Source organism: Pleurodeles waltl, chromosome 8 (assembly GCF_031143425.1).
Source record: "Pleurodeles waltl isolate 20211129_DDA chromosome 8, aPleWal1.hap1.20221129, whole genome shotgun sequence".
Lineage (NCBI taxonomy): Eukaryota > Metazoa > Chordata > Amphibia > Caudata > Salamandridae > Pleurodeles > Pleurodeles waltl.
The window spans coordinates 1,161,400,890-1,161,414,533 of NC_090447.1; the positions used below are offsets into that span (position 1 = coordinate 1,161,400,890).

Genomic DNA, 13,644 nt, shown 5'->3' on the forward strand with positions numbered 1-13,644 from the left:
AACTTACAATAGCATTTAGTTACCTAACTGCAAATTACATAATTTAAACATAAATACCAAATATTTAATTTAAAATAATATTAACTTCCACACATAAAATGTCAGTGCTTCCAATTTGATTAAATAAATATAAAAAAAAACAAAAAAGAACATAGGGTATAATAGTAAAATGATAAATAATCAATTATCAATTACTCAATTAAATAAAAAAAACAAAATATTATAACTTAAAACAAAAGGTAGAAAAATACATTCATAGAATATATATAAACATAACAAAATGCATAAAACAATCAGAAATTGAACAACATTAAAAAATTAACAATTTACATAAATAATATTTAGTTAAACATGTAATTAAAATTAGTTAACATTCAATATAAAATAATATTTTAATTAATTATCCATCCTATTCCCCTACACACCCAAAAACCTGCTACTAAAATATACAAATGTAGATTAACATTAATAAACTAGAATACAAATAATGTGACAATTAAGCTAATAATTACCATAATTAAAAATCAATTAAGTAATTTAAAAAGTATTTAAAATAAAGAACAATCATGAAATCTAAATTAACTATATTTTAATGATCTTCCAGCTGCTTTTTGGGATTGTAAGCTACTAAAACATAAACATAAACAATTAAAATGTAAGATAACGAATTAAAGTAAAACAACTAAATAACAAATAAACAATTAACTTAATTAAAACCCAATTAAATAATTATTAAAAATTAAAACCTAATTATCATTAAATACATTTTTTTTTACATTTTAATTAACTTCCCATATTATTGCCCAACAAAACAAACAACCTGCCACTACATTATAAATACTTAATTAAATTTAAAGATACATTATTACAACAGTTAAAATTACAAACTATACCTTAAAAAATGAATACCCATTATACTAACAATACTAACACCTAAAAATAAGATATTAACTAAAACACATTAAAATAATTAAAAAGTGGTATTTTTACAACTGTATTAAAGAAAATGATAATTGAAACAACTATATTTTTGGCAACAATACTGTTAACTAAAAAACGATATTCTTGTCAATCATATTCGGTACAACAAACTTTGTGTATTAACTATAGTTTTTGACGATAGTTATACAACACGATTTTTAAAGTTCCATATTTTGTCCAAATACTGTTTTCTTTTGTCTATCCGTATTTCTCCACAGGTTTTGTGTGAGGAAACTGCTTCCCTACATCCTCATGGAATATGGTTATGTTCCCTCCTCTGTTCTGTGATGAAAAAAAGCACGTAACACTGCATATTCCAGTAATAACTTTACCTGTAGTTCAACAGAGGGAAACAAAAATATTTGTCAATATGCACAAACCTGAGATTATGAGTGTTTGCACTGCCATCCTACTGACACTCTCTTTTAGCTGGCCCTAACCCTCCTCCTACCACAATGGATAATTGACCATACGGGTTGATTTTCAGTTGTCCTGTGTATATTTTGGGATTCTAACATTCAACTTAATTCTATTTATGATGAACAGAATCTGTAATGTAGAAATGTAAATTCTTTTTTTTTGCACACTGCCTTGAACTGATTGCCATGTGCAGCCACGATCTGGAGCAATCTCTCTGTATCCATCAAGACTGCCTAAATACTGCTCCAATATAGAAAAGAGTTGAGAACGCACCTCATTAAAGAACATTCCATCACAATTCATGAAGGGCCTGTATATGAGTTCAGCAGACGGGAAGACCCAGACTCCGAGCTTCCGATGGGGAGGTTGCCGCCTTACTGGTGACCTCCCCGCCGGACCTATTATTATGACTTTTCCGCTGGGCTGAAGGGCGGAAACCAAGGTTTTCACCCGTCAGCCCAGCAGGAAAGTGGCGGCAGCATTGTTGCCGGCTCTTACTCAAGCCGGTGGCAATGCTGCTGCCCACAGGTTGCACCAGAACCCTTGCAATGCTCAGTGCCTGCACAGCAGACAGTGAGTGCTGAGAGGATGCTGGGCAGGGGAACCCCTGCACTGTCTATGCCACGTGCGTGGGCAGTGCACGGGACCTCCTGTGGCCCCCTGCACCTGTTTCCACCAGCCTTTTCATGGCAGTGAAACCACCATGAAAAGGCTGGCGGAGAACCAGGTTGTAATCAGCATGGCGGTGCTGCGTGCAGCACTGCATGGCTGATTCCGACCTCTGCCACCGTCAACCCATTGGGATCACCGATTCCAGTGGAGACGGCGGTACCCTGGCAGTTGGACTGACAGGGTAGTAATGTGGTGGTCAGACCACCACAGCAGCAGCGGTCCGGACCACCACCATGAGTCTGGCAGTATAGTGACAACCAGACTCGTAATCAGGCCCTTACTGTCCGCAACGCTGCTTCCTCTCCTATTATTTGTTATCTATATGCTTGTCTTTGACCAGGTACAGCTCTACACTGCATTTTGGCTAAGGCTGTAATCTATAATCCCATATAATTATATATATATATATATATATATATATATATATATATATATATATATATATATATATATATATACATATACATATACATATATATATATATATATATATACATCCCCCAACAAGGTACTAAATCAAGAAACACATCACTGAGCTGGTTCAACACATTAATTTGACAAGCAAGTGTGCATAAGCATGTATATAATCTAAAGCAATACTCGATAACCAATGGCAATACTATATAATCTAATACACATTTCAGCCAATACTATGGCAATAGCTCATTTTCATAAGAGCGAGTTTGCAAATGAAAAGATATATAGATGGAGAGAAACAGAAAGATGAAACCTTATGCACCTTCAGGTATCTGAAAGACTCATGCAAAATTCTTGTCAGTACCAGGGCAGTTAGCTGCGGGCATGCAGTTGTAAGCACTACCCTGTGTCAAAAATTCAGTTATTACTAACAAAGCACTGCCTTTGTCTTTAAAATCCTAAATCCTGGTACCTCTTTCTCAGAACCATGTTTCTGTTACATGACACTCCTGCAATGGTCCTGAGCCTTGGTAGAATATCCAGTTCCCTCACACTTTCAAACAGGTTTGAGATCATTGGCCTTATCCCTGAAACAGCGTGGCAGAACATCCCAAGAGGATGGTGTTTCAGGCATCTCCCAATCCATTCATCCTGTACTTATCCTGACATCTATGACTGCCTAGAACCTCTTGTATTTAAAACATCTGCACTGACCAAACACTTGCCCTTCCACAGGATAGCACATATCTTACTCTGTTTTGGCTACAGCATCATCTAATTTCTCAGTTTGAGGTATGCTTTCATGGCTTAAGTTTACTACAGGCACGTAGACAAAATGGTTTGGTATCGTAACATTACCGGGCTGTGTGGGAATTCCTCAATGTGGTAATAGACTTCTGGTAATTCCACATGCATTAGTGCTTAGAATGTTTCCAGGGACACCTTCACCAGGTAAAACGTGGTGAATTGTGAATTTACCCATGGGAAATGGATGCAATAGCATTGGCGTCCCTTGTAATTCCCTATTCCATAATGCAATATTTATAATCCGGGGCAGTTTTGCATCCCACAAATACCAAGCAACTCATTATCAATACAGGTGTAAAATTATCACACAAGAATAACTGATGCCATTGTAATAAGGGGCTGAGTGGAAAAAGGGAGTATGGATATCCGTGTAGCAGTCGGAAAGGCAACTGAAATGTTCTCAAGGGTTTTATGACACACGCATTTACTTATCTCTCCATGTTTTTCTAGTTGCAAATCGCAAATAAAGTAGCAGATGCCATCAAGAGTTCCTACCGAAACAAATATGTATATGGTCCTGGCGCACAGACAATTTGTAAGTAGGACTTTAATTGCTCATTTCTGAAAAATAAATTATACAATATAATGTAAATGTATGCCTACAGACAGAAAAGCTTAAAACAGTCGGAAGAATATAAACTCAAACTGTGCATACTACAACAATGGTTCTGAGCACCAGAACACATCAGAATTTATTGGTACATAAGCAGAATTGTTTTCTGTGCAGCATTTCATTTTAAAACGATTTTTCTAACCCAGAAGAAACAAAGCAAGAGGCAATAGTTCTCTTTTTTATTGCAATATTACTGCACTTAGCGTTTTGTTGATTGTAGGTTATTTGCGTACATGTAGCTCCACACTCCTTGCTGTCTCCTTCCTGGATGGCCATGAGTTGCATATGAATTCATTGATGGGAGACTTTTGAATAAACTCCACATTGATCATGACAGTAATTCCATTTTACAGACAGCAAACTTGTAGTGGTAACCCATTCGTAAATGGGAATGGGTCCCCATGGGATTCCTTCTCGTTTTTGAATGTGAAAAAAAGTTGGCTTAAGAGGAGGCAGTGGTTCACGGACCACTGTTTCTTCTCAAACAAACAAAAAGAAAAAAAAAAAAACTTTCTTTTTCAACACAGTCCCATTTCCTTTAAGGGAAACTAGCTGTCATAAAAAAAATGACTGTTTTATTAAAAAAGCTACCATATACATAGTGGGCTGCTTACCCAAGCAAGCCACCATCTTTGTGATGGCAGCGATTCCTAGTAGGTCGCACATTCTGACCTGCTCATGATTATTCATGAGGTAGATTAATTTGCGAACACCCTTTGAATCGCTATTTTGCAATAAAAAGTTTCATACATTACAAATAGCAATTTCTTTATTACGAATCAAAGAAAATCACAATTAGGAAATCGCTATTCCTAATGTTAGTGTATCTGGCCCTTTTTTCTGTCTGGATCTCAAAAAAGGTTACTCCACATTATGGGCCTCCATTTCGAGTTTGGCGGATGGAAAAGCCCGTCCGCCAAACACTCAACAGAGTGGCTGCGACCTTCATGGCTATCCACCACCAGTCATTACGAGTTTCCAGCTAGGTGGGTGGGCGGAAACCTGAAACAGACTACAGCATTGTCCCTGCTCCTTATCGAGCCAGCGGCAATTCTGTAGCCAGCAGGGTGCAAAGCAGACATTGAACATTGCAAGGGTGCTGGGCAGGGGGGGGCCTGCACTGCCCATGCCAAGTGCAGGGCCCCCCGTGGCTCCCTGCACCTTTCTCCACCAGCCTTTTCATGGTGGTGTTGCTGCCATGAAAAGGCTGGTGGAGAATGAGGTTGTAATCCGCAGGGTAGCGCTGCAGTAAGCGCTGCCCTGGCAGATTAGGACCTCTGCCACCGCCAGACCGCCGGGATTCAAGATCGTGGCAGAGCTGGCGGTTCTCTGGTGGTCGGACCGCCATTGTTGTTATGTGGTGGTCGAACCACTGCACAGGCGGTAGTCTAGACTGCCACACTCGTAATGAGGACCTGTATGTTCTTCTTGAAGCTCTGGTGTTAAGCCAGTACACTGGGCCTGCACAATTCACAGCAACTAGACATTCCTTTTAACAGGTATAACTGCAGCACATCCTGAGACCAGACATTACTTCAAGCTCAGTGAAACACAAAAGTCTCCATTTGACTTTCAGAAGCAGCACAGTTGAACAGTCAAGCCTTCCTCTTGGAGGTTAGTGTGAGATAAGCCACATATTTCAGGCAGAACAAGTTTTAGTCACAAGAATTAGATTATCAGAGAAGCATTATTATTGTTACAGAAAAGAAAAACACTTATTAATTATTAAGCAAACATGTGCAGTAACTTTTCAACATGCTGTACGATTAAAATGACTTTGTGTTATCCCAATATATACAGCAGGGGAACACATGTATGAAGTTAGAGTTAACATTGTAAAGGAATTTAGCGTACAATTTAGCCAAGTGCCCATCCTGCTTTTACAGACTGCACGGATTGGGAGGTATCTTCCTGTTCATATTCTTGCTTGAGTGTTTGGGGTCTCTGTGTTGTTGGAACCCACTAGGTCCATAGACGTGGGAGAGCTACAATCAGCAGAGCAGAGCCATTCAGCAACCCAGAGCAGGCCAGATGGTGTCTGTTAGCTGCAGTGGTATGAGTGGTCAGGCTTGTGCTGGACAGGCAGTGCTGGAAGGCTGTGGTTGCAGAGTGCAGCTGGATGTAAGTTGCAGTGTCCTTGATGTCAGTTGCAGACACGCTGAGGAGATTACATTTTCTGTGCAACTTGTAGTTTTTGCTACAAGCAATGCTTTAAATGGGCAGGTACTCTCCTGTACTGAGTAACTAAATTTCTTTAATTTAAAAGGGAGAGTACCGCGCTTCTCCAATACATTTAATGGGAGAGTACCGTCAGGGCCGGCTTTTGGGTGACGCGAGTAGTGCGGCCACACTGGGTGCTGACCTGGATTTGGGAGTCACTGACCGCAGGGGGGGCGCAGTATTTAGCAATGACTTACAAACCTTGAGATTTAAAAGCACCTGCTGAAAAGTTTCTTTTGCGTCCAGCCTTCATTAAACAATTAAAAGGCCAAGATACCTCTTGTAATTAATGTTCCTGCTAGGGGGAGAGATGAGAGATTGTTCAGTGGCAATTTTGAATCGATGTAAAGTAGCACAGAGGGTTAATATGCCTGCTGCACAGAACAGAACTATATTTTATGTGGATAGCTGAGTGGATTAGTAAAGCCAGCCTTTACAGGGTCTTTTAAAACAAATGAATATGTGAAAGGGGGGAAGCTATGGAGAGATGCGGGGCACATTTGCCAGGTGGTAGTGAGTAATCAGAGGAGGTGGTCAAGGGGTGGGGGGTGCCAAAAAAGACTGTCGCACAGGGCGCCACCAGCGCTAAAGCCGGCCCTGAGTACCGGCACATCTCATGAACAAACAGATACTGTGGATAGTGAGTACCAGCACATATATATTTCCATTTAAAGCACTGGTACTGGGATAGCTTCCATTTGGATTACAGGTCTTACACTGGTGATAGGCTACTGCAGGTGGGTTCCACTCAGAAGACACAATTGGCATCACCTTATGGATGCAGGTGCTCGCAACTGTGACAGGGTGCTTCCTGCAGTGTCTCATGTCAGCCTGCATCTCCAGTTCTTCATCAAGTGGGTTGCTCTGATTTTCAACTTTGGGTTGTGCTGGGCCTGAGAACATCGTCACAGGTTTTGGTCAGAGATGGAAGCACTAAGGCCCGTATTTATACTTTTTTAGCGCCGCATTTGCGCCGCTTTCTGACGCAAAAGTGGCGCAAACTTACAAAATACAATTGTATTTTGTAAGTTTGCGCCGCTTTTGCGTCAAAAAGTGGTGCAAATGCGACGCTAAAAAAGTATAAATACGGGCCTAAGTATCTCACTGCAGTATGAGCCCATGGGGTGTCACAGTGTGGAAGCAAAATACATGTTTTAAGTTTTCAGATTAGCCCCTACTCGCAATTTCTCAGCAGCATAGATATCTCTGCTTTACTAGACATTAAGCCCAAACTCTTTAAAGGAAGCCATAGACTCTGACACTGTCCCAGCCCTTTCTCTACACATGTTTGCAGAGCGTCAGGTTAATCAAAAGATGAACACTGGATTGGTGAGAGTTCATTGTTTGGTGTCTAGTCCTAAGGACAGTTGACAACTCCAAATTGTCAATGAAATTCAAAGTTCACTCCAAACATTTGAGGGAACCAGTCCTAATAGAGTGAAATTTCATATTTCAGGCCGCAATATCTCTGTTACAACCACTTTGGGTTAAACTGCCATGTTTCTCCTCATGCATTTCAGATAGGTGGTCACTAGCTGTAGCACAAAGCACAGAATTGTAGAGTAGGACATCAGCCTAATCTATTCTTTAAGGTCCATGCAAACGGGCCATGGCACAAGGCCAAAGTCTTTGTTCAAATGTTAATCACTGTCAGGTAACATGTTGACCTAACTTCAGCTACTGCTCAAATGGTCCATCCTGAGAATGTGTATTATAAATTTGCCGGTGCAATTGACTTAAAGTGAAGACTAGGCTGAGGAGAAATCTGAGGAAGCAGCATGGGTCATGCAGAAAAGAAGGAGACTTTGATTACTACTAAACTTATGAAGCACCGTACACCCGTAGGGGATTCATACATAGATAGATTACTCCAACCTAGACATCCAACCTCACATGTTTCTGAACCCTCAAATGCACAATCAACATATACTCAGTTATACCCAGTGAGAGCCAATAGCCTATTCATCCCAGTGAAATTTAGTTAAAAAGGGCCTTTTGGGCACCAATAGCGGCAGCTTCCAGTGATAGTCGAAAAAAGACACCAAGGCTTGAAGAAGTTCCACGTTGGGTGCACCTCTAATCCTTACTCCTCGCGCATTTCTCCCTCACCACAAACCAGATAGTATTCTGCAGTAAGATAATAAATACTATTGTCTTCTCTCTAGAAATCAGTCTCACAGGTTTTCCTACTGTCAGAGATTTTTGATTAATGCAATAATCACTTTGCAAGATACATACAGAGAAAAACAAAATAGCCACCATTTGTGTATGATTTGTGTTCAAATTCCAGGAAATTCTTCCTTGGATCTGTTTGCAGTCATTTCTAAAGTTAGGTATTTTGATACTTACAGCGATAAGTGTAACACGAATGTATTAATAGGTATAGCTGGAACCATTTGAATTATGTAATAATGGGACTTTTCAGGTGTCCCATCATGTTCTTCCTATGCGTCCTTTATGTGGCATGGGCATTCAAAATAATTGATAACTGTATAGCACCAACCTCATTTCGCCTGAATGGGTGCCTTGAGCTAACCCTGCTGCCAATATTCTGAGTTTTTGTGACTTTTACTAAAACTTTTTCTCCTTTCTGTTGGTTTGTCAGAGCCTGCCTTCAGCCAGAGACCTGGGAAAATGCTTAAAAATTGCTTTCAATTTCTTTTGGTAGTTGAACTAGTGATCAAATTGTGATGGCTGTCAGCTGTTTAAACAGGCTACCATGGAAATATGTGATTTTCTTCAGGAATTTATCATAACTGTGAGAAGTGATGGCATATTTTAGGTACTTGATACCAAGCAATGGAGTACTTTGCCCCCAGTCGCTCTAGTGTGGGCTCCATCAGACATACCCAAAATTAGAAGGAAGCTAAAAGCATGATTGTTCTATCTATACATCTGAGCTTCTACCATGCATCCTCCAACCAGTGTCCAGAGCTCAGAAGTCATCTCAGTAAGAGCTGCACATTAAAAATAATATTAAATAAAACAAATGCAGCCCCCACCATTTTTTAAGTTATTTGATAACGTGACTCTGCTCATACGCTGCACTGCTAAATTGAAAACTCTAAGCTTGGCTAAGTGAACACAACATTGTAATTATTCATTTGTAATTTACACTATCAGACCCTCTGCCTTCTTTGATCCCTCTGTCTTGGTCCTTGCCAAGTAAGTGGTTCCATGAGGCGTCCGTGCTATCTGCACAGTTCCAGTGCTGACTTCAAGATGTTTGTGTTCTTCTGTGCAGCAGAGCATCTGGCATGTTCTCAAGGCCTAAGTGCTGCCTCAGGAAACATTAATTAATTAAACCATTAGGTTCCACCTTGTCGCGTAGGCTCTCATTATTCTAATGAGGCTGCTGGATTCGGGCGGAAGAATCACCTACATTGTAGGGAACTGAGTCCAATCCCACACCATGTGGCAACTGTCAGCCTAATCCAGTTTTCCGGCTAACTAGCAGCGGCTCATCTCTGCCCAAGAGCAGGGATGATTGTGGCAACCGGACGCATGACATAAATGACTCCTTAGGGAAATCGTGGTCAGTCAAATCCCATCCTTTTCTTTCAGTTACATTAGTCTCACATATGCAAAGACAAACAGAGGAACAGCATGGTTTAATAACGTTTATTGAATTAGTTGCATCTTAGATAAAATGCCATGAATTGCAATAACTAGATGATAGAACATGCTAGAAGCAAAATGGTGACAAGAAGAATGAAACACAGAAAAAGTCCAACCATACTGTCACCAGGAGTTACATGTGTGGTTCCTACCTGTGCTATGTTAGAGCACAGCGTGATAAGCCCTACTCTGCCCTGCAGGTTTCCCCACTGAGAAGACATTATCCGCCATACCTGAGCGAAGAAGCCTGTTGTCTAGAAATACACCACCCCCATGTAAGCCAGGGATCCTGGTGGTCTAAGCAAGCAGCTCTAGTGAAGGCAATCAGCATCAGCATGCAGTTGTGTCATCTGGCTGGAATCTCCATCTACTAATGTGTGTGGGACACAGAAGTGTTTTTAGAATGAAACAGCTGATGTTCTGAGAAAATGTCCCCAGGTAAGGACATGTATGTTTCTGTGAATACTGGAGACACAGCGTACCACTTTGCTGGCAACTCTATCTGGCTGCAGCCTTGAAGAAAGAATGTCTTGCTAAAAAAAAGCATCCTAGGCAAAAGAACAACTAGATAAGGAAAAGAAAACAGCACCGCAAATGTGGCCTATGCTAGAATAATAAAATTAAACTGAATAAAAAGTATGGGATAAAGTGCACAAGCGGCAGGCCTGGTTGCTAAAATAATGTGTAAAAAAAACATGACTAAATGGCTATACAACACCCTCACCTTGCGGGTTCAAATGTGGCAAAAAAGTCTAGCATTAAAAACATAAAAGCTATAAAAACTAAAAAGCTATAATTAGGATATATATCATGAAAGCTAGCAATGTCAATAATGACAAGTTAAAAGACACTTCAGCATGTGAAATATTAAAAAGGGGCAATTTAAAACATCAGCAGTGGTGCACATACAACAGAATTTAAAGGTCAGTGTCATTTTTAAAATCGCCGATTACATCTGGGACAACTGAAGCCAGGAAATCTTCCACTTCAGCAGGTGATAAGGTAGCCAAATCGCTGCCAAGGAAAACCAAGGAGCACTCATGTTCCAAAGCCTGAGCTCCAGTCTTTGCGACCCCATAGCGAGTCGCAGAATGTGTCTGAGACACCTTTCTGCATACCAGTTTGCGAGTTGCAAATTGCGAGTCTGAAGGACTCGCAATTTGCAAGTCGCAAAATGGTTTGTACCTACATCTGGCCCTTAGAAACTAATAACTGAAACAGTAAGAACACAATAAGCCAGTAGTTGAAAAGGGTAGACTCAAAATTCACTCTAAATAGACAGGCCTGTCAGTGACAGGCAATTAAGCTGTGAGCAGGCAAGACCTGAAAAATTATGTTATCAAACATCACATGCGCTTTAGGTTAATACCAAATGTTTGCCCCAAAGCACTTAATAATTGTATTCTTTTTATTTTCTCACGTTGGGAACAGATGGCTTTTTATGATCATAACACTCTTCACTCAAATTATTTCTTGCTGTGTTATGTAAATATCGTCTCTTTCACTGACTTGAGACATCCCTCTTTTGTTTTCTTTGTATAATAATGCAGTAAATAAAATTGCACTATTTTGAATATGCCTTTCCAAGGATGTCGTGTGGATGAATTATGTACTTTCAGTACATGTCTTATGCTATATTTAGTGAAATTGTTGATAAAACGTGGAAGTGACTTCTCAGGTAATGATCAGCTGTGGTTTTACCTTACAGATTTGGCTCCTGGAGGTTCAGATGATTGGGCTTACGACTTTGGTATCAAATACTCTTTCACTATTGAGCTTCGTGACAAGGGTACTTATGGATTTCTCCTACCTCCGCAACTTATCAAGGCAACCTGTAGCGAAGGACTTACCGCTGTCAAAACAATTGCTACTCATATCGCCAGAAAGCTGTAGTGCGCCACATATTTGAAAAGGGGTACCATATACTACGATGTGTAATTACAAATGTGGTAATTGTAGAATACTCTTGCCTGATAATCATATCATGTACTTGCCTGCTTATGTCTGAGTTACTTTTTGATGAGAACAAGTAAAATGGGAAAGATTTATTTCAACTAAGCGCTTAGTCTGCCTTCACTACATTAGCAAGCCGCTCTAAATTTCATATTAGCACAATTCAACAAGAAAACTGCTGAAGGTAACTTATGGTTGTAAGGGGACTTAAAATATATGTAGCAACTCTAAATGTCAAACACCTTTTGATGAGAAACGTTTCCGGTGGTGTCACAAGGAAGAGGTCCAGTAGGTATTTTAGGTTGCCTTAGTAATGCTACCCATGGTTATCTCTAACATGTCACAAGTACTACCAGGAATCTCATCGGTAGCCGATGTCTGCTTACACCAGCTCAGAGATGACACACGGCTTCCTGTAATGTCAGAGGAGGCACGTGTGGTTTGGCTGACAGGCAAACTGTAGAGCCATATATTTGTACAATAGTCCACGTCTACTCTTTCCGTAATAGGCAAACGCTCTGCATATCTTTAGTAACATTTTAGAATGCTAGTGCATGTCTAGGTAAGCTTACCACAGAATCGCAGCCGTAGCATGTACAATCATGGCAGAGTACTATGTTGAGAATTAAATTCAGTTCTCAACCTTGATGTTAGTTACACCTATAAACAACGGTTGAAGCTGACTTAAGCCAGACCTCAAATATCTATTTTATAGTTCAATAAACTACTATGCCAACATGCAATATCTGTTGTCGTTTTATTATTGCTGCTGTTTTATCGTACAACATGGCTATGACTTTATTGTGAAAAAAATACATATTTTCTAACACAACTGACAGTATCTAAATGTAGCCAAATGGAGATGAACAAACTATGCCTAGTTTATAATACTGGACTACAACTGTGTTCAATTTTCTTAATACAATCGAGACAAATGAAATAACGTGTATGTACATTTAGCACCTCTGCTGGCCATTAGTATGGCCGTTGTTTACAAGGGATAGAGTTAGGCTGATGACGCTCAGCAGATAGGGAGTCTTTCTTCCAAAGTGGTGCTCATGGCAGAAATTTTAACAGAACCTGATGAGCAAATAAATTGAAACTGAATGGCATTTATAGGATCCATATCTGTAGTCCTTGGTTTCTGTCACTGTCCTACCTCTTCAGGAGCCTCGTTTTATGATTCATTTGAACCTTTAAGTCAAGGCCCAGGCCGCCAACAAGGTCAGAATAGGCTTTTGTATCTTCGGGATGTTTGGAAAAATCTTCATGTCATATGGAAGTAGGTTTAGTTGTGAGCTTACTTATGGGTGGTATTATTTCATCATGTCCAGCCCTGTGCAGTATTATTGTCTTGTTGCTTATGGCCTTGTTACGAGTTTGGCTGTCTTTCACACCGCCCTATTTTGAGTTATACTGGCAGGACTACCAACCGCCAAGCAAAAAAGGCAGACCGCCAGCAGTGCTATGGACTGGATATAGGTACTCCACCCTTTAGGGTCCCAGCCAACCCCCTTACGTATTGCAATCACACAGTCGCAGTGACAATCCCCTTGTGGCCTTCAGCCAATGGCGGTCAGGAACACAACGGTTTGCAGTCAGCAAAGTAACAGATAAGTGCACATTCGATGAATTAAAAAAACAACACAGCTGACACACATTGGCCAAGTGGACACACCTGCAAAGAACACTAAAAAAACACAGCCCTTCACACACCAGAATCCTTTGCATTTCCACTGCAAGACAACATAGCCTGATCACCTTTTTTTGGAGAGTACATAGATTAGGCACCCCTTTTTTTAACTATCCCACAGAACACCCTGCACACATTTATATTCATTCACACTCTATTGCACTTCCCCTGTTAAGTAGACCCTGTCACCCTTTTTCTTGTCTTACCCACCATGTCACGTTAAAAAAATCCCTGTTTTTCTGAAGATGAG

At 40.2% G+C, this 13,644-nt stretch overlaps 1 protein-coding gene across 1 annotated transcript in view; it reads left to right on the plus strand.

The window, feature by feature from the left end:
- Positions 1-12,444, plus strand: part of CPB2 (carboxypeptidase B2) — a 156,107-nt gene extending 143,663 nt beyond the window's left edge. Inside the window, exons 10-11 of the mRNA XM_069205399.1 lie at positions 3,748-3,832; positions 11,457-12,444. Coding sequence (XP_069061500.1) covers positions 3,748-3,832; positions 11,457-11,641 — 270 coding nt within the window. The 3' untranslated portion in view covers positions 11,642-12,444. The remainder of the gene's footprint in view (positions 1-3,747; positions 3,833-11,456) is intronic.
- The last annotated feature ends 1,200 nt before the right edge of the window (positions 12,445-13,644 follow it).